The sequence below is a fragment of the Panthera pardus genome, unplaced genomic scaffold (genome assembly GCF_024362965.1).
Source record: "Panthera pardus isolate Hobbes unplaced genomic scaffold, ASM2436296v1 HiC_scaffold_25, whole genome shotgun sequence".
NCBI classification, from domain to species: domain Eukaryota; kingdom Metazoa; phylum Chordata; class Mammalia; order Carnivora; family Felidae; genus Panthera; species Panthera pardus.
Genome location: NW_026526821.1, coordinates 26368482 through 26389526, shown reverse-complemented (window position 1 = coordinate 26389526; position 21045 = coordinate 26368482). Strand labels below are relative to the sequence as shown.

The window sequence follows — 21045 nt, the reverse complement described above, 5'->3', positions numbered from 1 at the left end:
TCCTTGCACTACTAATGAATGTGGTGAGCGTTAATGTGCACTATAGCTTTAAAGAAGGTACAGGGTGTTTGGGCTTTTGCCGTGTTGTGTGTATATATCCACCACGTCAGCGTCATTAAAACTTTCAACTCCTGTCTTTCTGGTAATCCTGACATTGTCTAGATGGGTGGAGGAAAGTGCACCATGGCCTTGACCTATACACTGAGCTCTTTTTGGACATTGCCACTTGAAGTGATTGTCAGCTTCTCTTAATTTAGTTTCATGGGAGAGCTGCACGGGGAGTGTGCTGGGAGGTCCCCAAGACTCCCTCTGGGTTTGATGATTCACTAGGAGGACTCATAGGACTCTGCATGTAGTCCTACTCGGGACTCATGGGACTTCGCATATAGCTGTACTCGTGCCTGTGATTTATCACAGTGAAGGAATACAGAGCAAAGTCAGCAAAAGGAAAAGACGCTTGTAGTGAAATCCAGGGAAACCAGGCGCAAGCTTACAGAGTCCTCCCAGAGGAGTCACACAGGATGCGCTCAGTTCTCCCAGCAGTGAGCTGTTGACAGCACATGTGAAATGTGATCTGCTGGGGAAGCTTGTTGGAGACTCGGTACCTAGGTTTTTTTTTTTGTTTTTTTTTTTTTTTACTTGGAGCTGATCATGTAGGAAGCCTCTGCCTGGCACATAACTACATTCCAGATTCCCTGAAGGAAAGCAGGTGCTTGCCATAAACCGTCTTGTTTGCATAAACAGTTTAGGCACAGTGAGCCATTCATGTCAGTTAGCGGGGGTGGGAACCCTCCTGAAATCCAAGTTCCCAGATGTCAGCCAAGGGCCAAGCAGGCCTTTCCAAAGATAAGCGGTCAGGCCTGCCCTGTTAACTTTTTTTCTGCACAGGGAGTAAGAATGGTTCTTTTACTTGTTTCTGTTTTGCTTTTTTGATCCATGTGTTGCTTTGCTGTTGAATGACTTGATTATCTGTGGGAAGAATAAATTTCCCTAGTAATAGACATGTTAGTTCTGTCATGAGTGAGAACATGGTGTGGCTCTGGAGGAGACAGAAACCAGCATGAAGAAGATAGGGTTAAAAAAAAGATCTCCACACTGAAACCAAAGTCATGTGTATTTTGAAAAGTCCTGATGTGGTGGAATTGCAGGATTTACCTTTCCCTAAGATAGACATTAATATCCTGAATGCACACACTCAAAAAGCTTTATTTCTCTTTAGGCGAATTCACTCATGAGATGCAAGTCAGGATCCGACAGGAAATGGAGAAGGAAAAGAAAGTGGAACAGTGGAAAGAAAAGTTCTTTGAAGACTACTATGGACAGAAGTAAGGCCCTCGGTGCTGTGAGTCCTGGTCTGGGCTTTGGAGGGCAGAGAAACAAATACTCTCGAAGTTGTGCATACAGTGTGTGGGGTGAGGACAGGTTGAAGGCAGTGGCTTGCTAGGCTCACTTAGCTTAATGCCACTCTTGAGAAAGCTGATAATACATTTTTCTATGGTTGGTATTATGGACCATGCAGATTTATTTTGTTCTGAGATATCTAACATCTAGAATAAAATAGGCATGTCCTCTCTGCCCTGTAACTGATGGTATGAATTTGGTTTGCAGATTGGGTTTGACCAAAGAAGAGTCATTGCATCAGAACGTGGGCCACGAGGAGGCTGAAATCAAGAGTGACTTGCGTGTCCCAGGAGAATCAGTGCGGCCACAGCGTGGTCCAGCTACCCGGCAGCGAGATGGGCATTTCAAGAAACGCTCTCGGCCGGATCTCCGAACTAGAGCCAGAAGGAATCTTTACAAAAAGCAGGAACCAGAACAAGCAGCGGTTGCTAAAGACACACAGTCTGTGGTACCAGACATCCCCCTCTACAAGGACGGGGAGGCTAAGAGCGACTCAGCAGAGGCGGGCGGCCCCCATCTGCCTGGCATGGCCTCTGCAGCACCTGACCCAGAGAATCCCGAATTCCTGACCCAGCCTGTGGCTTCCCGGACCCAGACCGATCCAGGCGACCTGGCACGTGCTTCCGCGTCTCCAGACAGGATTCCCAGCCTGCCTCAGGAGACTGCGGCTCAGGAGCCCAAGGATCAGAAGAGGAAGTCCTTTGAGCAGGCGGCCTCTGCGTCCTTTCCCGAAAAGAAGCCCCGGCTTGAAGACCGTCAGTCCTTTCGTAACACAATTGAAAGTGTTCACACCGAGAAGCCACAGCCCACCAAAGAGGAGCCCAAAGTCCCGCCCATCCGGGTAGGAGGCTGTTTGATTCCTGGCTGTCCTGGAGCCAGGATCCCTTTGAGGGCCAGGAGATGTGCAGAGCCCCTTTGTAGAGATGGAAGGCTCTGGGCCGTCGTGTTAATTACACGAGCGTAGAGCCTCTGCCAGAGAACCATTCTTGAGACTGACTGGTAGTCAGGGGGATAAGGTTCTTTTCTTCCTCACTTCTTTGTTACTCTGTTGAAGTTATCTCTGGAGGTCAGAATCCTTTGGGGTTTTTAAATCTTTTATTAGGTGGTGGTAGATTCTTTGTGCAGTGACTCACACAGTCCCACCAGAAATTAAATTTAGAAGCATGGCATACAACAGCCCTGGAGCTGAATCTTCTCAGAATGGGGTGGTGTCACGGACAGCCATTTTACCACCATTATTTCATTTGTAAAGAAAATTATTTGATTCTTTAGGCCATGACTCCTAAGCTACTAGAATCCCAGTTTAGCCTTACAGTTGCTAGGTCAGGCCACCCAGTCGATAAAACTGTCTTCCAATTCTTCTCTTGCAGATTCAACTTTCACGTATCAAACCACCCTGGGTGGTTAAAGGTCAGCCCACTTACCAGATATGCCCCCGCATCGTCCCCATCACGGAGTCCTCCTGCCGGGGCTGGACTGGTGCCAGGACCCTCGCAGACATTAAAGCCCGTGCTCTGCAAGTCCGAGGGGCGAGAGGCCACCACTGTCATCGAGAGGCGGCCACCACTGCCATCGGAGGGGGGGGTGGCCCGGGTGGAGGTGGCGGCGGGGCCACCGATGAGGGAGGTGGCAGAGGCGGCGGCAGTGGTGATGGTGGTGAGGCCCGTGGCCACCCTGAGCCCCGCGGAGCCCCGAGCACCCCTGGAGAGTGTGCGGCAGATCTACAGCGAACACAACTACTGCCGCCTTGTTCTCTAAACGGGGAGCATATCCAGGCTGGGTCTGCCGTGTCCAGAGCCAGGAGAGAGGACCCGATCGCTCTCAGAAAGGAGGAGAGCTGCCCGCTACGGAGGCTTCCAGATGTCCTCACAAGTGGTCTGGAAGATGCCTCCCAGCTCCCCATTGCTCCCACCGGGGACCAGCCGTGCCAGGCTCTGCCCCCACTGTCCTCCCGAACCCCAGTACCAGAGAGATTAGTTGAGCAACCTGCGTTGCATCTAGATGTTAGAACTGAACGTGAGTCTGGTACCACTTCCCGGGAAAGCGATAATGAGGATCGAGGACCCTCTCTTCTCCTAGAGAATGATCCTGTGCAGTCTCTAGCAGGGGGTGTTGTACTGGAAGGAGGACCTGGCCAGACCCTTGACCATGACAGTGACCCCACCATGAAGCATCCTGTGAATGTGACCCCCACTTCCACCACTGAGTTGTCTTTGGCTGGTTGCCTGCAGGACAGACAATGTGATGATGAATTAGGACTTGGTGATTCATGCTCACCCACGAGGGAAAGTGCTACTAGACAAGAAAACCTGACAACTGAGGCCCTTGTCTCTGATGGTGCTGCTCCTTGGGTGCCCGGCCTGTCAAATGATGAGGCGGTCGGACGGCCTGAACCAGACTCCAGAGGACGTGTCCCATCTGCTGAGCCCCAGGCTGTGGAAGAATGGGAGAAAGCTGCCCCCCTCATTCCTGTGTCAGCTGGGGAGTTGACTGAGGAGGGGCTAGTTCCCCCGGAGCACTTCTCTTTGGTCTGGACGGTGCCGTTGCAAGGGTGTGCTGACAGTGCTGGTGGCCACCGCAAACCGGTGGCAGGTGAGAAATTGAAGATCAATGGAGAGTCTGAAGCACTAAGTCCTCACGGCGAGTCCACAGACACGGCCTCTGACTTTGAAGGCCACCTGTCTGAGGACAGCAGCGAGGCCGACCCCAGTGAGGCCACAGTGGTGAAGAGAGCCTTGGTGGCGGACACGGATGAGAAACACGATTGGAACCACTCTGCCTCACTCTCCAAGGTGAATGGTGATCGGAGTCTGGTTATGAGGACAGACAGCATGGCTCCTCCTCAGAGCTGGGTGTCTCGTGTATGTGCAGTTCCCCAAAAGTTTCCAGATTCCCTGCTGCTGGCCAGTACTGAGTACCAGTCAAGGCCCACATTGCTGGGCAGGCCTGGGTCCTCCATGGAGGCCACTAACCCACTCGTGATGCAGTTGCTGCAGGGTCACTTACCCCTAGAGAAGGTTCTTCCTCCAGCCCAAGGCAGTAGCAAACCTGAATCCCCACGACTCCCGCTTATGAAAGAGCAGGGCCACGGCAGCTCCCTGGGAGTGGGATCTTTGCAGGACCCTTTGGTAAACAGCTGTGCAGGTAGCAAGACCAGCCCCCGTTCTTTAAGAGCTTCAAAGGAGCTGCTTCTACCTGAGATCCGTGAAGTGAGCACTGGTCTTGCCAGGCTGGAACCCACCCGGGCTCCTGGAGCTCCCCAGAAGATTGCCAAGACAGCCCCAAGTTTAGACTCCCTGTATCCAGTGACAAAGTTGATGGCTGCCTCTGGGAAAGTGGAAGAAGTGGATTCCAAAGAGCAGTTCTCTCCCGTTAGTGTGGAAGATCGGAAGGAAGCCCGTGACCTGTCCCAGCGCAGTAATTCAAATGCTGCCCCAGGCAGAAGTCCAGGAAATCTCACTACCTCGAGAGTCCCTTGTTTCTCATCTCCAAACGTGATCTCCTTGGATCCCGATCAGACAGGTCAGGCCCTGGGTAATCAGAATGGTGCTGGAGGTCAAGGGAAGAAGCTCTTTGGCCCTAGGAATGAGGCCGCGGCCCTTCAGCGCCCCAGACCCGTGGAGCCGATGCCACTGCCCGCTGATGCCCCTCCTGGGTTTCCCAGTAGGAAGTTGGGGCCAAGCAAAAACTCTGTGTCCGGTGGGGTACAGACTGCCAGGGAAGACTGGGCTCCGAGGCCACCGCCTGCCTCTCTTGGTGGTGTCAAGAACGAGAAGACTTTTGGGGGCGGTCCTCTCAAGGCAAATGCAGAGAACAGGAACGCAGCTGGGCCTGGTCCTCGGGAGCTGGTGGATCACTTGCAAGGGATGCCCTTTGTTCTTGACCTGCCCTTCTGGAAATTACCCCGAGAGCCTGGGAAAGGGCCTGGTCAGCCTCTGGAGCCTTCCTCCATCCCCTCCCAACTCAATATCAAGCAGGCATTTTATGGGAAGCTTTCCAAACTCCAGCTAAGTTCCACCAGCTTTAATTATTCCTCGAGCTCCCCCACCTTTCCCAAAGGCCTTGCTGGAAGTGTGGTGCAGCTGAGCCACAAAGCAAACTTTGGTGCGAGCCACAGTGCATCACTTTCCTTGCAGATGTTCACCGACAGCAGCACGGTGGAAAGCATCTCGCTCCAGTGTGCGTGCAGCCTGAAAGCCATGATCATGTGTCAGGGCTGTGGTGCGTTCTGTCACGATGACTGTATTGGACCCTCAAAGCTCTGTGTATTGTGCCTTGTGGTGAGATAATAAATTATGGCCATGGGAAAAGTTGTATAGTTAGTGTGTGTATTTTGATAATGATTGATCTTCCATCTGTGTACAGAACCCCTTGATATAACAGACTCTGTTTCTCTAGGCAAGAGCACTCTTGCCCCTCCCTAAAACTTGTAGTGCTAAGGCCCCTCTGTCGCTTACCAACTCTGCTGGTCTTGCTGCAAGGGCTTCCCGCGGGGCAGCTCATTGGGCCGCCCGAGGCCGGCTGGCCAACTCAAGCTCTCGTGCAGACAGAGCCTGGTGTGGCATGGGGAGCTTGCTTGACACCCAGAGGGACTCGAAACTGAAGAAAGAAGGTTGTGTTCTCCATCGAGGGAACTAACCTACCCGAACTGAGTAGAAATGTCAGTCTTCCACTGCCCCCTCCCTGCCGTGTTTCCTTCTGCTTGCTACTCTGGTCCTGGGGGAGTTAGTTGATGGCTGGGGAAGCCAGCACAGGGTTAAAATAACTCCCAGCAGTGCCCGCCAGGGGGCCCAAGCACCTGCTGACCTCAGGGTCACAGTTCTGGCATTGGCCAGTTGACAGGAGCCGGTTTGACCTTTGGTTCTGTTGCTGAAGCAAATTTGGGACTTTCCTGTCTCGGTACAATTCACTGGCCCACAGGAGCTTTTGGAACCTCGAATAGACTCGCTTGGACAACGGGGTCGGGCATAGGGTTGTCTTTCCTCTTAAAATGCCATCTGTAGACCTTGTAAGTCAGATGTCCAGATATTTGGCAGGTGAATTCCTCTGCTTGACACCCTCCCTGTCACTTTGGACTCCGTGGGAGTGGGCATCTCCACGCACCTGTGTATGTGAAAGTCATTTTACATTTCAAAGCAGTGTGTGTTTCTTATTTTTATATTTTTAACTCTTTATCCTTGGATGTATAAAGTGAATTTTTTGGCTTCTGTAAGTATGCTCTATGCACCTCTAATGTTTTATCATGTATTTATATGTTGTACACAGTACTGGCCGATTCTGTAAATGGATGTATTGTACAGAGAACACAAGTGTCTCTCCCTTATTTTCCGTCTTCGGCATCATTGCATTAAAGTGGTGTACTTCTCTCCACCTGTGTCAGAGCCACTGCGCGCTGTGCTGCCCGACACGAGGGTGGAGTGACTGACTTGTGATCTGCCAGCGTGGCTCGGTCGCCTAGTGGACCTGCTGTAGCCTGCAGAGCCACAGCCAGCCCGCCCGCGCTCAGCTGCGCAGACGTGTCTCGCCCCTCACGTCTCTTCTCTTCCGACCTCCCACTGGCCGCTCGCTGCCGTACGTGACAAATCACCGCCACGGGCGTTAAGTGCTCTGGAGTCCAGGGTGAGTGCCCTGGGTGGCCCCAGGCAGGCTTTCCAGATCTGGCTCCGGGGTTACCACCTTCAGCAATAGCTGGGGCCCGAGGGCTCCGTCTGATGTACTTCTGACAGCAGGTTGCTGAAGAAACAGCCACGCTCGTTGCCTGCCTCTCTCCCGACACATTAACAGCGCAGACATCTGCATAGTTGTCTTCCCTCACCCTGCTTCCTGCCTTACTTCTTACACCTCGACTTGTGGCAGAGTTCAGAGCCCTCATTTGACTTAGGTCTCCCTATGTGAGTGCTTCTGTGTAAAGTAGAAAATTGGTGTGACTTCAGCAAGTGTCATTTCACCCGAAAGGTCTCCCCCCACCCCACCCCAACCCACCCCACCCGGGTTCATCCACTGTGGCATTTTTGTCATCTGAAGCACGAGTGAGAAGTTGGCAATCATGTGACTTAAATGCAGTATTGGCCAAGTCCCGAGTTGGCAGCTTCAAGAGTCTGTTTACCAAAGACAGGGAGCAGAGGCCCAAGTGTGTTTGATCCTCTTCTTCCTTCTGCTGTGACCTTTGGCGGCCTCTAGGCAACAGGCAGAAACTGGTCTGGTCCATGGGGCTGCCCAGGGACAGCACTGTTCTTGTATGTCTCGTGGTTTTGGAAAAATAAACGTGTACAGCCTGCGCTTGTGGTCTCCGTCCTCTTGTGTGGCCGCCCCGCCGGGCTGGAAAGGAAGGCCAGGAGTGCGAAAGCGGCACCGCAGGAGCGAACGCCAGCTCGCTTCACCTCAGCTCCGGCTCCAGTACTGATGTCCTCGGGCTGGAAGCTCTTCTGTCAGGTCAGTGCCGAAGGCCCAGACTCGCCGCTTTTGCTGGGTCTTTAGACTCTGGGCGTGACTGCTTTGACTGGAAGCCAAAATCGAACGAGAACAGTGAGGGCGCTCATCCCAGCTGCCCTGCTGAGACACACTCGCCGAAGAGCTTTCTGGTGGCTGGTGGCCTAGGGGGGTGGTGACCAGTTCTGACCTTGAAAGATCTGTAAACACGAGTGCCTCTCTGCATAGCGGGCAGCCAGCAGGTGCTAGTGGCGTGGGCCTGAGGGTGACAGGCTGCAGGACGTCCCAGTCCATCCCCAGATATATCTGGAGTGCTGACACGCACGAGTTTGTGCTGCTCAGAAACAACCATAGTATAGAAACAAGCCACAAGTAAAAAGACACACGGCAGAAGTACAGATTGACTAAAATGTGTATCCGTTAGCTCGTTTCCCGTGAGTTGGTCGAGGTAGGCTTACCTCCTGGGGCAGTTCAGGCTGCAGTTCTGTGCTGCTGCTGTCGATGGAAGGGCAGGTGGAGAAGTGAGGTTGGGTGGCCCTGTAGTGACTGGGCGGCCTCCTAGTGGCGATGATGTGTGTGTACTTGTGCTGTTGGGGCACGGCACCCGTTGGCTTGCTTAAAGGCCGCGGGAGCTTAGAATGCTTTAGAAAGCAGGCCTGGGACCTGACCTTGCGATCGCGTCTCGAGTGTCGTGAAGGAGGCAGCCGAGGATGGTGGGTTCAGCACGCGAGCCCTGTTCCCCCTACTGGCTGTGCGGTCTCAGCGTCCGTCTCCGCCCGCGCTCCCGCCTCAGAATGGGGACGGCGATTCCTTCTTTGTAAAGTCGTTAGTGCCTGGCACGCGGGGAGTACTCCGGACTTTTAGCTTGCACCCGGCAGGACAGTGGCTGCCTGACCTTGGAGTAGAGGTCTGTGTGACGCCTGCCACCTGCCCGATCCTTGCCCCAGAGGGGGCCGTGGAGAGGCGGGCCTTGTGCGCTGAGGGGTGGGGTGGCGGCCTCTCACCGGACATGTGGCTTCTAGCCTCACACTCAGACTGTAGTTGCTGAGTGCACAGCCCTAAGTTCAGAGACTGGGTGTCTGGCAGAGGAGACTGTTTGTACTCATGATCTGAAGGACGAGGAAACCTAACGTTTCAGGATACGGAGAGACGATTATTGTACTGGCCTGGTGAGTATCGTGACTGTTTTATGTCCATCCTGCTCTAGAGGAAGTCAGAAGCTGCTCGAGAGAGGGATGGGGAGTATGTGTGTGCTTCATAGAGTAGCCTGCCTAAAATCAAGGGCCCCGGGGACCAGAGCATCTGCCTGCTTGCCTCCTGAGAGGAGGTGGCACAGGCTGTGTTGCCCTTGTGTGTGGGCACTGTTTAAACTGATGGGGAGAGTGGGCTTTGTGACCCTGGAGACTAATAACTTGAAACCAAATGTTGACGGTGACCATACTTCCTCCTGTCTCCGTGCATCAGTTTGAAGGCCTGGACTAACTACTGAAGATGCAGGCAGAAGCTCTATATGGAAAATAAGAGCGACTAAAAGAGCTGTCTGTGCAGTGGCTTTTAACCTTGCTGGGGACACAGACCCCTCGGAGAGCCCAACGGAGGTTCCAGACACCCTCCCCCAGGAAGGCACATCCACACCAACTTGTGTGAAGTATGTCATAGGGACCATCGGCTCCTCAGGCAGCTGGGGACCCCTCATTTAGGAGCCCCTTGACTGCCTGGAACCCGAATAAAATCTGGGTTGATACAAAAGATCAAGGCGGGGAGAGAGGACTTTGCAAAGGATTCTTGGGTTTCTTGTAAACTGGGCTTCCCCAGTGCATCATAGTTAGTTTTAAAATGCACTTCTGTGCCTGTTCTCCCCTTCCCTCCCCTTCCCTCCCCTTCCCTGAGTAAAGGGAGGGTTGCCTGTTCTGTCATTGAGTAAATTTCAGTTCACTGTTTCATGGGGGCATTTCCTATTTGACGTTGTCCTGTACGCTGTTAACAACAGTGGTCCTGGGGCCCCAATTAAAGAAGCCAGGCTGGGATCAAGCAACGCTTCTCCGTCCTTGAGTGACGATGTCTCCTCGATCTCCGTGCCGCCATCCTGTGGAGCTGTGTGGCGCTTCATCCGGAGGTAAGCGCTTTCCTGGTCTGCGTGCGTGGTCTGCGTGCGGTGGGCCTGGGCCCAGGGTATGTCGTCCCAGGTTGTGGGGCTGTCTGGTCCCTTGGTGATTCTCAGCAGTGGTAGTTTTGGTAGGACAGGGGTTTTCATGGTATCACTGAGGCATTGCCGCCATTGGTCCCTTCGTTGTGTGAAGAGGGGCACCTAGCCGCTGTCTTTGGCTTTCGCCGTCCCTGCCATCCTGGTGAACAATCGCCCTTATGAACAGACGGGGTTCCCTGGGTGCAGTGTCTTTCAACTATTGTCCCCTCTCTTTTCATCTTTTTTTTTTTTTTTTTTTTTTTTTTTTTTGAGAGAGAGAGAGAGCACAAGCGGGGGAAGGGCAGAGGGAGAGAGAGAACCTTATGCAGGCTCCACATTCGGCACAGAGCCCGACATGGGGCTTGATCTCACGACCGTGAGCTCGTGACCTGAGGTGAAATCCAGGGTCGGATGCTTAATCGACTGAGCCACCCAGGTGCCCCCCCTCCTTTTTTAATGTATTTTATATATTAGAGTTTTATACAGAATTTCAGCTTTTAAGATTCTTCTACCATTACAAAATATAAATGTTTTAAAAACTGTCACGTGTGTCTGTGTCTGTACGCACACACACACACATTATAACAGTAAAACTGACACTTACGCTTGTAATTCAGAATTTTTTTAAGATCTCATGACAGGTTAGCCCCAAGCCATATTCCTGCAAGTTTTCCTCCAGGGTTAGCCTAAATGATCTATGTAGTTCGATGAAAAAAAGACTGCGCACAAGTAAACTGCCCTTTTCCCTTAAGGTGGGATTGGGAGTTTGGGGTCGAGTCGGACGTCAATGCAGAAGGTTCAGGATCAGGGATGGTGTTTCCTCAGTTTTCCAAGCCAGCACTTAGCGGGGCCAGTCCGTGTGAGTTTGGTCTCGGCCGGCGAAGAGCTGTGCGCCGGGGCGAGGGCAGAGGCCGCGTGTGAGGGACCTTGCGGGGTGACTGGTGTGCACCCCCGGGAAGGTGCCTCCCGCACCGGACACCTGATGAGTACCAGTAAGGTTCATTTCCTTCTCTTTCTGACGGGCTGGCTGTTGAAAGGACAGGATTATTTGTTCGAGAACAGTTGACTGAGGGCCTGCGGTGGTGGGCTAGGGCGTGGGCCGGGAAAAGGTGGTCTCCTAGCAGAAGGGCATGTCTGTCGGTGCCGAACTAGATTTGCGGGAGAGAGTCGGCTGGCAGGGCTGTTGAGAGGACACGGTGGGAATGAAGCGTCTGATTTGTTATTCAGTGTTTATTAAGTAGATTCAGTCTTATATATGATATACAGATTCAAAAGAAAAGGGATTCCACATACTTATGAAATCAGTGCATTTAGCAAGTAATACCATGGAGATAACAGCTCGATTAACAGCTCATTGGTCTTTTGTTAAGTGAGGGAGAGGGACTTGGCCTGTGCTAGTCATTCCACAAACAAAACAGAATTTAGTTGCATCACATAAAGAAGACACAGTCTAAGAATTAAAATATTAAGCCACATTTACTGGAAAAAACTCACTATATAGAACACAAATAATTTTTATAGAGCGTTGAGGAGGAAGTCCTCACCTGCTTAGAAGAGCCACGTTAAGTTGCATAGGTGCATATCTGTAAAAATATAATTTAGAGGTGTAGCCATTGATTAAGTAATAAAGAGTCACCTTTAAAAGTTGGTGCCGCCCGCCGTTTGTCTCAAGTGCCATATGCTTACCGTCTGGAGCCCCCTGCCCCTCCTCAGAGGGTGATGCCTCGCGAACAAGCTGCCTCCAGGGGAACCCTGAAGAATGTTTGTACCATCTGCACTGGCGAGTCCTAAAACCTCATCTCGGATGGGGAACTTGCGCTCTTCCGAAACATGTCTAAATTATGCCAGAGGATTGACAGCCTCTTGGGTCGTCCCTGAATCCTGGGCGGCTTGACCCTGAAGGTCACAAGGGTCATCTTGACCTCCCCACTTCCCGGGCTGCTGGAAGAACTACACCGGCCCACAGCCCTGCAGTCGAGTCCTGCTCGCGCTCTCCGAGAGGCCACGCAGGTGCCCCGCCGGCAGCCCCTGGGAAGTGTCTGCTCTAACCCCTGCTCCTCAATGGACCACGTGACAGAGGCCTGTGGGCCATCTGGCGCACGGAGATTTTTCTGAGCTTAGAAAAGTATTTTTCAGCAAATCTGAGTTCTATGTGGCGTAGGGTTTTTGCTTTTGTTTTTAGGTGGAAACACAGGTAAAAAGTGAGAGGTTTTTGTTTTGTGGCTTTGCTAAGCAGATGAGCTTAGTGAGGTGCCCCTTCCTCCTCAAGAGCGAGTCTTGCGGAACACACAGGGACGGGGGCATCTGTACATGTAAACAGTACACTTTCACTGAGTCCAAAATTAGGAGCAAAAATACAAAGGTTCACATTGGTCTTAGGTAGATACAGGCGAAAAAGGATTGAGCTGTTTAGCTCAGAAACAACAAAAACAAAGTTTCTAAAGCACCACTAAATTATATAAAAATCAGACCATGGACGGATTGAAACTGGTATTCTGGTGAAATACTTTACTATCTTGTAAAAAGTTTTACAAAAAATTACAAATTAAAAGTATCAACCCTCTGAGTTCAAAGCAGCATTTTGAAAATGAACTGGTAGTTAATCCTGTAACCACCCCTGGAGTCGTAAGTGGCCCTTGGGAATAGGGATGGCCGGGTTCCACCTGTTTGAAATCCTTGAAAACCCTGCTCGCCCCCTTCGGTCCCCCTCCCCCTCAACACTGCCCTTGGGTATAAACTGTCCTGGAGGTGATGGTAAAATGAATTTCAGATGGGTCACACCATTACTGGTCGTCTAGTTATCCACCACTAAGACCAAATTCCCATTTCTCCTGATTCTACTCTTCTGCTGGGATTAGCCCCCTGCAAAGACTCTGGAATTGGTGTATTCTAACTCTTGAGTTACCTTCTGGCTTAGGATCCCCCATGATGAATCTGCGCCCCCAAGGCCCTCCGTCAGAATTTCAAATGGCTGCGGGGCAGGGCCTTGGAAGCTCCCTTTAGGAGAAGGCAGTCCCTGGGGTGCGGGTGGGGGTGAGGGTGAGGGTGCGGGTGGGACGGCAGGGACGGCAGTGAGCTAGGTCCAGCCGAACCAGCTCTTTGGTGCCCTCCAAGTCAGGAGTGGGGAGGGGTTGAAGCTGCATCTTTGAAAAACAAACGCAAAACAGAACAAGGTCCCTGACTGAACTAGCTAATGGAGTCCTGTTTCCACACAGTGACTTGCTCCTGATTTTGCCATGACCAGGGCTTCAGGCATAGCTTCACGGAGGGGCCCACCCAAGCGGTAGGGTCACCGTGACAGAATCCACTGTCCCGGAGGGGCCGCGGGGAGCCCCGGTGGGCACCCGGGGCCTTCCTCTCACACGAGTGTGCCTGCGCTCTTGCCCAGTGCTAAGGCAGGCCGAGGTGGCCGGCTGAGGAGAGCCGACTTCCAACTGGAGCTTATGCTGATCTTTAGCTCTAATCCCTTGCGTGTGGGTGGCGGCCATAGCCCCTCCCAGCCTGCCTCTCTCCTGTCTGTGAGAAAAGCGCGCGGTGCCTGGCTTGGGTCCTGCCTCCGGGAGGGGAAATGACACGCAGTTGGTATCAAGAATTCTAAGGCGGCGATTGTCTCTGCCAGTTTTCAACTTTAGGATTTTCACAAATTGCCTGGGGGAACGTTTTGCAAAAGACCTGCTGATTACTTTGTAGTATTGTTCACTCACAAAAATAAATATTTACACAAATTGAACCGGGAGTAGCACTGAGCAGGTGGGGCTGGACATGTGGGTGGCCGGGTTGGGGGACAGGCCTCGGGCACTGGAGCTTGTGCTGTGCTAAAGGGGAGTCTCGGGTGTCCCGGCCCCAACCGGAGGCCAGGGGATGGGTCCGATGGAAGGCAGAGGTGCTGTGGCTGGGTAGGGCGTTGGAGGCCACTTGAGAAAGAAAAGACCACCCTGAACTGCTGGGGGCTGGAAGTAAGCAAGGGGCGGGGCGCGGGGCACCCTACCTTTCAGGGTTCTGGATCCAGGGCCCACAGCTCGGGCCTGGATCCGAGGTGTGTTGGGGCCTCCACGCTGGAGCCCCTCCCTGGCGCTCCTGAGGGTGGTCTGCCACTGGTGCCGGGAGGCGGTTGGCTGCAGAAAGCTGGTTTGGTTGGGAAGGGGCGCCTGCTCTGGGGTCGAGTGGCTCTCTGTGGCCGTCCTGGGGTCCACGCAGCCCTGGCTCCCCTGGGGCCTCTCTGCTCTGAGGGAGGAAAGGCAACAGAGGGCTTCTGCCGGCTCTGGGCAGGGGCAAGCAGCGGAGAGCTGCTGTCATGGCTACGGAGTGTTGCATGGAGAGGCCCCTTGGGCCTTCTGAGGTCTGGGTGAATCCCTGGTTTTAGCAGCACTGGTAGGTATTGCACTGAGCAAGAAGAAGTGCCTATCGGGGAGGAAGGAAACCGGGCCAGCCTTTTCTTTTTGTCCTTTTTCACACTCCAGGGATTACAGGTTTCTTCTAGGACTGGCCCCTTGACGAGAAGGGTGCGTCCTAGGTGAACCCAAGTGGCTTCTCCACTTCTGATGGTTCCTTTACTCCAACCACGGGGACGGAGGACGGGAGCTGCCAAGTCCAACCAGGGGCTCGCAGCTGCTTTTTCCTGTTTGGTGGCTACCTGACAGCTGAGGGCTCACCCTGAAGAAACAGGCCCTTCCTGGCAGGTATCTGAGGGCTCTGGGCCTGTGTGGAGAAGTGTTCAGACCTGGCTCCCTGGGGGCAGGTGCCCGCGAGCTGCTGCTCATGAGGGTCCAAGCCCTCTCTGGGCTCTAGCTCCTGGCCACCCCTCTGGACTTACCTCCCAGGCGGACACATGGTGTGGGGGAGTTGGGCGATAGATAGCCATTCAGAACAGGCTCAGGGCACATCCTGGAAAAAGCCCACGCTGGAGTGTGAGGTAGAACACAGGTGACCGTGTGACGGGGGCTTCTGTGGGATAGGGGTGGGGGAGCCATTTTTGCCTTTGCTTTGCATTGGGTGTGGGCGAGGTCCTCCGGCTTGGCTGTGCGGCTTGGCTGTGCCAGGTGCTCAAGGGGACAGCCAGCCCGGCACCTGCCCCACCTCACCCCGCCCTGCCGTTCCCCCAGCCCGCGCCAGTGTAGTGATATGGAATGTTAGGTCACAGGGATACATCCTTCTGATCAGACAGACACAGACTGGCAATCTGTACAAACACAAAAGAATCCATTTTCAGAAAAATAAATTACTAAGGGGAGAGGAAGAAAGGGTCCACTTTGTTTTTCTCAATAAATATGCAATTCTGCTCACCTAAGACTTGAAAGGTAATTATCTGGGGGTGGGATTCTAACATCAGGGTCCACGAAGATGATTCTAAATAGAGCTGCGTCCCCAGCGCCTCGTCAGGGGAGCCCCAGCCCTTCCAAAGCTGCCCCATGGCCTCTTCCAAGCAGGTCAGAGCACCCGTGTGGTGAGATTCCAAAAAAAAGTGTCCTTGTGCCCAAAGTCGCAGGTGCTTGGCATGTGGCTAGAAACCGCTCTTTTGGATCCCACCTCTTTCAAAAACCAAAATGTACCAAGTGGTGAGGCAGGAGGCCGGGCCGGGCCGGCCTCCTTCCCTAGGGTAGTGCGCTTCAGGTGCCGCGGGTCAGTTCTGCTGTAAAATGAGGTTTTCCAGTTCGTCCGCGGAGCGCAGCAGGAAGGCCGCGGACTCTCGGTAGCCGGCGATGAGCTGCCGCACAGCGCTGATCTCCGTGGGGCTGAGCTGGGCGGTGGGCATGGTCCTGCTGGTGCTGTTGCTGGAGGGCGTGGGTGTGGGCGTGCTGGAGGCGGTGGCGGCCCCGCCTTTCATGCTGAGGTCGGTGGGCCCTGTAGAGGGGAGAGTGTCGGTGAGGAGCGGAGGCAAAAGGGGAGGCGACACCTCCTATGGCACCGGAGGCCATCACTCTGTGTTGTCTTGGGGGCTTGCTGTGACTCAGGCACTTGGGCCTCTTGACGGGTGTATGCCAGTGCCCGGAATGGGGCCTGGTACCAGCAGACGAAACGTGGGCTTCTCTGTTAACCCTCAGGGCGATCCTCAAGGAAGGGGACCTCCTCGGTGACGTGGCGGGGGGGGGGGGGGGGGGGGGTGGCGGGGAAGCAGAGACCTGGAGGTCGAGGTTTGCCAGAGATCACATGGTGAATGTGGGCCCTCGGCTCTGCCTTTAGGGCAGGGTGGGACGTGGTGGGGGCACGGGCTTTACATCAGCCAGCGTGGGGCTCTGACCCTCGCTCCCCGGCCCGTCTCCCACCTGCACGGCTCTCTGGGGACCCTCAGGCGGACAGCGCTCCCCTAACGCGCACGTATCCCAGCTCTGGCAGCCGGGCGAGGGGGAGGCCTCAAGGCAAAGAACTGCCCTGCCTCTCTGCACTGTGGTGAAGCAGAGCTCCCCCTGGAAGAACGGCCGTGGGCTATCAGCGTCTGCGTGCGCCGGAGAGGTGTGCTGTTCCTCCCAGCACCGGGAGGCTGTCCGGGAGATGGTAAGCACCTTGTAGCAGGCACCCGACACCCTGAGAGGCACGGGTGTGTGGAAAGCTCTGGAGTCCAGAGTGGAGCCGCGCGGGTGCTCAGACCGGGGTGGGACTTCTGTCCAGGTGGAGAAGGCCAGGTGCCCTGCTTGGCTGTGGGAGAGGTTGAGGCCAGGCCGGGCAGATGGTGACGGTGCCTTGCGGGGGCGGGGTGCCTGGCATGGAGTGCCACATGGAGGAAGGTGCTGTGGGTGCTAAGCCTATTTCCGAGGAGCCGCAGAATCCCCCTTCCTCTGAAGAGGTGTTCTGTGCCTGAGCGAGGGGAAAGTCCATGCTGTGGGGCAGGTGTGCGAGGGTCGGAGTGGTCAGGACAGGACCTAGGGGTGCTATCTGGAGAAGGCCCCTTCACCCTCCAAATGGTGGCGGCAAAAAAGGAGCCTGAGGTTTTCTGAAACAGACGGGAGGATGTGAGGCAGGGGCCACCAGGCCCTGTCTCCTCTCTGCCTTTCCCAGGCTACTCCACGGGTGCCTGAATGCAAGGCCTGCTCTGCCACTCTGCAGGCAGCTCAACGTCCCTGAGCCTCGGAACAGGAGGAGGCTGCTGGGAGGCTGAGCCCTGCCTGGGAAACACTCCGCGTGGCCATGAGCTGCCAGGCCCACTGGGAAAGGGCTTCCAGACAGGTTTGGGGGGGGCGGCTTTCTGAATGGGCTCCCAGGAGACCTGGAGGCTCCTGGGAGTTGAAAAGCATTCTTGAGAGGTGTTGAGTGAGAGGAGGAGGAGCATACCTGGAGCCTCCTCGGGGGGCCGTCTCCCTGCTCCTGCCTACCCACCCTCCACCCCGGGTGGTCTCACCCTGGCAGGCAGGCGTGTGAGGCTGTCCTTGGCTATCAGCCATTTCCCCACTACCCCGTGGGTTCTGACGGCCAGCTTCACTCATTACTGCATCTGCAGTGGCATTTTTTATGCTGCTGCAGAGAGAGATGGACAAGCTCCAGTCTGTGGAGACGTCGTGCCTGGAAGTGACCTGCTGCTAAAGGAAGCTGGTGCAGCCTGAGGGGGGGGGGGGGGAGGGGCCACCTGTCCCACGGGCTGCTTCCTCTTTGACCGGAGCACGTGGAAGCACGTGGACATCAAGAAGCAGGTCCTTGGAACTGGCTTGCTAAGGACCGTCCTTGGAATTGAGAGTCAAGGGAGCAGCTAAGTCTGTTCAAATGAAATGCAGGAGGAAGCAGCAGGGCTGTGAGTTGCTGGAAACAGCAGCCAAGCAGGTGGTGGACTCCCCTATTGTTGGCCAGAGGGCTGCAGGGGACAGGTAGGGGGCAGGGGCGCCTCCGCAGACTCCTGGAAGCTGCAGGGCTGCCTCCGGGCCAGGGGAGGGTTGGTTTCCCCTGGAGCAGCTCCCAGTCTCTTCCAGACAATGAAGGCCAGAGCCGCCTGCCACAGTTGGTGTGACCAGGGCCCTGGGGTTCCTCTCGCTCCCATTGCCGAGCCTTGTCCTCTTGTCTCTCTTGGACAGTAGCTAGAGCCCAGAGAGGAGAATGTCCCTATTTCCTGCAGCCAGTCTGCTCTGGAGCCATCCTCCCACAGGCGCTAGTGCTGACACTCAGGTGTGGTTGCTGGAGGGGCAGGAGTGGGCATGAGATGCCCAGCACCCCAGGAGAGGGGGCCAAGCGGATGTTATCTAAGCTCATTTGCATCTCCCGATGACAACCTGATGAGCAACTCGAGGAGCTCCGAGCGGCTAACACATCGCCCTGCCAAGGCACCGGTCTGACTGAAGGGTCCCTTGCAGGGCTGGCTGCTGCCGGGGAGGGCGGGAGGGCTGGGGCGGCTGCTTGTGGACAGCTGCTGGACTCCAACCCAGTGCTTGCAGGGCATGTGCTGCCCCAGGCCGGGAGGTAAATGAGCAGAGCTCTGCTACAGTGACCTCGCCACCCACCTCTAAGGAAGGAGGGTGCATACGGAAGGGAACGGAGGCCCCGGGAAGCACAAAGGGCAGAGCCAGTTGCCTCCCTCAAAGGAAGATCTGGCTGCTGCTGGAGCCTCTCTGGCAGGTGTGAATAGGGCGCAGAGGGGAGCAGGCCCAGTGCCCTCCCTGGCAGCTGCAGCCCGGAGACGGGTCACGCTGCATGGACCAGGTCGGGGCTTGTCACCGTAGCCTGCTGCCTGGAAATGACTGGGCCTCACGCTCCTCATGTATATCTAGGGGGGTGCTAACTTCTCTGCCCTGGGGCCTGTCTTCAGATACTCTAATAGGGTCCCTGCTCAGAGGTCAGATGGTTCTTTTTCCTGGAAGAAAAGCCACCCTTCTGGGACAGTGGTCCCACCTCTCACTGGGGCTGGCCACTCCGGCTTCAGCTTCAGGGATTAAGGCCAGGCAGCCTCTTATTTTAGGTTAAGAGGCATTAGGAAGGGATGAGAAGTTAAGCCCAGGCAGGAATCTTCCGGGGACCTGCACACACTTCCTGGTGGTAGGGGGCAAGGTGAGCGGAGGGGGCTTGGGCTTCCTGCCATGGGTACGGGCCAGCCCCTCCCTTGCTGCCTGGGAACATTGAGGGGTCTCCTGAAGCCAAGGACAAGGGCTTGAGAGCAACTCTCAGGCATGTTCAGCCAAGACCTAGAACCAAAGTTCCCTGGCCTATGGGCAGTACTTTCCTCCAACCTACTCCTCAAGCAACTTGGGGTCACCCTCAGTTCTCCTCCCCCCTCTGGCTTTGAAGGACCCTCACTGCACAAGCCGCTGCCTCCTGCCCTTCTGATTCAGATCTCACCACGAAGACAGAGCAGAGTTCACAGCCCTGCTTTGCTTAAAACCTATCAGTGGCTTCCACCGCATACACAACCAATTCCAAGCACCCAGCCCTGAGGTCACCGCCCCCCCAACCTACTCCCCTCTCGTTCCCCGAGGCCGCCAGGCTGCTCTCCACCAGCCTAGTCTGCTCTTCCCCTGCTGCTCCCACCCCGGCTTCAAGTGGGGCCCAGCGTGAATGGGCCTCAGGTCCCCACGCTAGTTCCCACTCAGGGTGATGCCTAACTCCACAGGGAGGTCTGCGTCTTCTCAGGGACCGTTTCTCCGATACTGGGCTATGTCCTGTCTGCATCAGAGGCCCCTGGGAAGTACTGCAGGGGCACCAAGGGAATCACCAGCTTAAGGGGTTGGAGTTGGGGGAACAGAGAGTTAACTGGCACCCCAGGTGACCTAGATGGGGCTCCTAGATGGGGCAGGGGCAAGGGCTGAGGCCTGGAGAAGGCGAGGACCTGCCCAGAGCCACCAGACAGGCCCCCTCTGCAGGCCACAGCTGCTGAACTGGGCCGTGCCCGGGCCTGATGCTGGCTCTGCTACCAACTCCGAGTGACCTGGGCCAGCGGCCACCTCGCCAAGCTCTGGTCACTGGGGGTAAAGCAGGTGTGTGAAGAGGATTCAAGTCAGAGAAAGACCTTGGCTGCAACTCAGTGCTTGCGATGGCCTGCGAGGAGCCGGAGCTGGGAGAGGCCCAGCAGCGCATCCAGTCGAGCGCTGGGGCAGCCTCCTCGGAGGCGAGAAAGGACTGGTATGCTCTGTTTTAACCAGCTGAGGTTTCCTTGCCGTCCAACCTGAGGACTGGCCAAGACTGTGAAACAGGCGGGTGTCTGTGCCAAGCGGCCTCTGCCTCCCCACCTGCCCTGCCCCCTTCTCCAGGCTGCGATACACACAGACCTGGGTTCTGGTCAGGGAGCCAGAGAGCCCGGGTCCCCCCACTCACCGTTACTGTGATTTCCTGTTTGGAGGGAGGCAGGGGGCTGCAGGTTGCTGCCCAAGGCCCCGTAACCGCGGTAACTGTAGTTGAGGCCGCCGTTGACATACACGGGGTCCTGGGAGTAGGAGGAGGCTGGCAGTGAGTAGGTGGAGTGGGTGATGGCTGCAGAGTCCCGGGAGTGCTGCTTGTCCAGGGCAATGGGCTCATCCTGCAGAGTGGGAACCGAAGGGTGCTTTGAGCTACGGGCCTCTGCTCATCTCTCTGGGGGGCAGATTGGATCCGTTCCTGCCTGGCTCAAAAACCCTCTCAGAGGCCGGGCTCCCGAGGTCTGTGAGGCCTGTGTGACCGGGCCCTCTGACTTTCCACATCTGCCCCACCTCATCTGCCCCACTGCAGCTCCGTCTGGGTCCCAGGACAGCCTTTCCCTCTCTCCCTGTCCCCAGCTGTCTCCAGCATGACTGACGGTCACCCTCTCACCCCTGCCACGCCAGGAACAACGCCCGGGCAGCTGTGGGTAAGCAGGTACCTGGGAGGACTGGTAGATCTCCAGGCGCATCCTTTTGGCTGCTTTTCTCGTCTCGCTCTCGCAGGCTGCCGCCAGGATGTTTTCTGCCATGGCCGAGGTCAGGTGGGGAGGTGTGGGTCTCGTCTGCAGGCAGAACGGGGATGGGGCCGGTGCTGGGGCTTACCGAGACCCTGCCCTGGAGGTGGCTGGGACAGGGCTGGCGTGTGTGCTCCAGGACCGTGATCTATGGAACCGTGTAATCTTTCTGGGCCTCAGCTTCCCTCCTCTGAGAATCAGGGATCGTGGT

At 55.5% G+C, this 21045-nt stretch overlaps 2 protein-coding genes and 1 long non-coding RNA gene across 9 annotated transcripts in view; 2 read left to right on the top strand and 1 right to left on the bottom strand.

Moving 5' to 3' along the window:
* ASXL1 (ASXL transcriptional regulator 1) overlaps positions 1 to 7679 on the top strand; it is a 76191-nt gene extending 68512 nt beyond the window's left edge. For all 3 annotated transcript variants that reach the window (XM_019458811.2, XM_053890355.1, XM_053890354.1), the window contains 3 exons: positions 1220 to 1325; positions 1609 to 2242; positions 2772 to 7679. In XM_019458811.2, the coding sequence (XP_019314356.2) occupies positions 1220 to 1325; positions 1609 to 2242; positions 2772 to 5690 (3659 nt within the window). In that variant the 3' untranslated portion in view covers positions 5691 to 7679. The remainder of the gene's footprint in view (positions 1 to 1219; positions 1326 to 1608; positions 2243 to 2771) is intronic.
* A 612-nt stretch (positions 7680 to 8291) lies between these two features.
* Positions 8292 to 20767, top strand: LOC109272575 (uncharacterized). The gene is made up of 4 exons (XR_008417746.1): positions 8292 to 8999; positions 9295 to 9478; positions 9821 to 9946; positions 20630 to 20767. It is a non-coding gene; the product is annotated as an uncharacterized LOC109272575 (long non-coding RNA).
* Positions 15193 to 21045, bottom strand: part of NOL4L (nucleolar protein 4 like) — a 123607-nt gene continuing 117754 nt past the window's right edge. For all 5 annotated transcript variants that reach the window (XM_019458816.2, XM_019458817.2, XM_053890356.1 and 2 more), the window contains 3 exons: positions 20760 to 20882; positions 20240 to 20441; positions 15193 to 15856 (listed from right to left, as the gene is read on the bottom strand). In XM_019458816.2, coding sequence (XP_019314361.2) covers positions 15636 to 15856; positions 20240 to 20441; positions 20760 to 20882 — 546 coding nt within the window. In that variant the 3' untranslated portion in view covers positions 15193 to 15635. The remainder of the gene's footprint in view (positions 15857 to 20239; positions 20442 to 20759; positions 20883 to 21045) is intronic.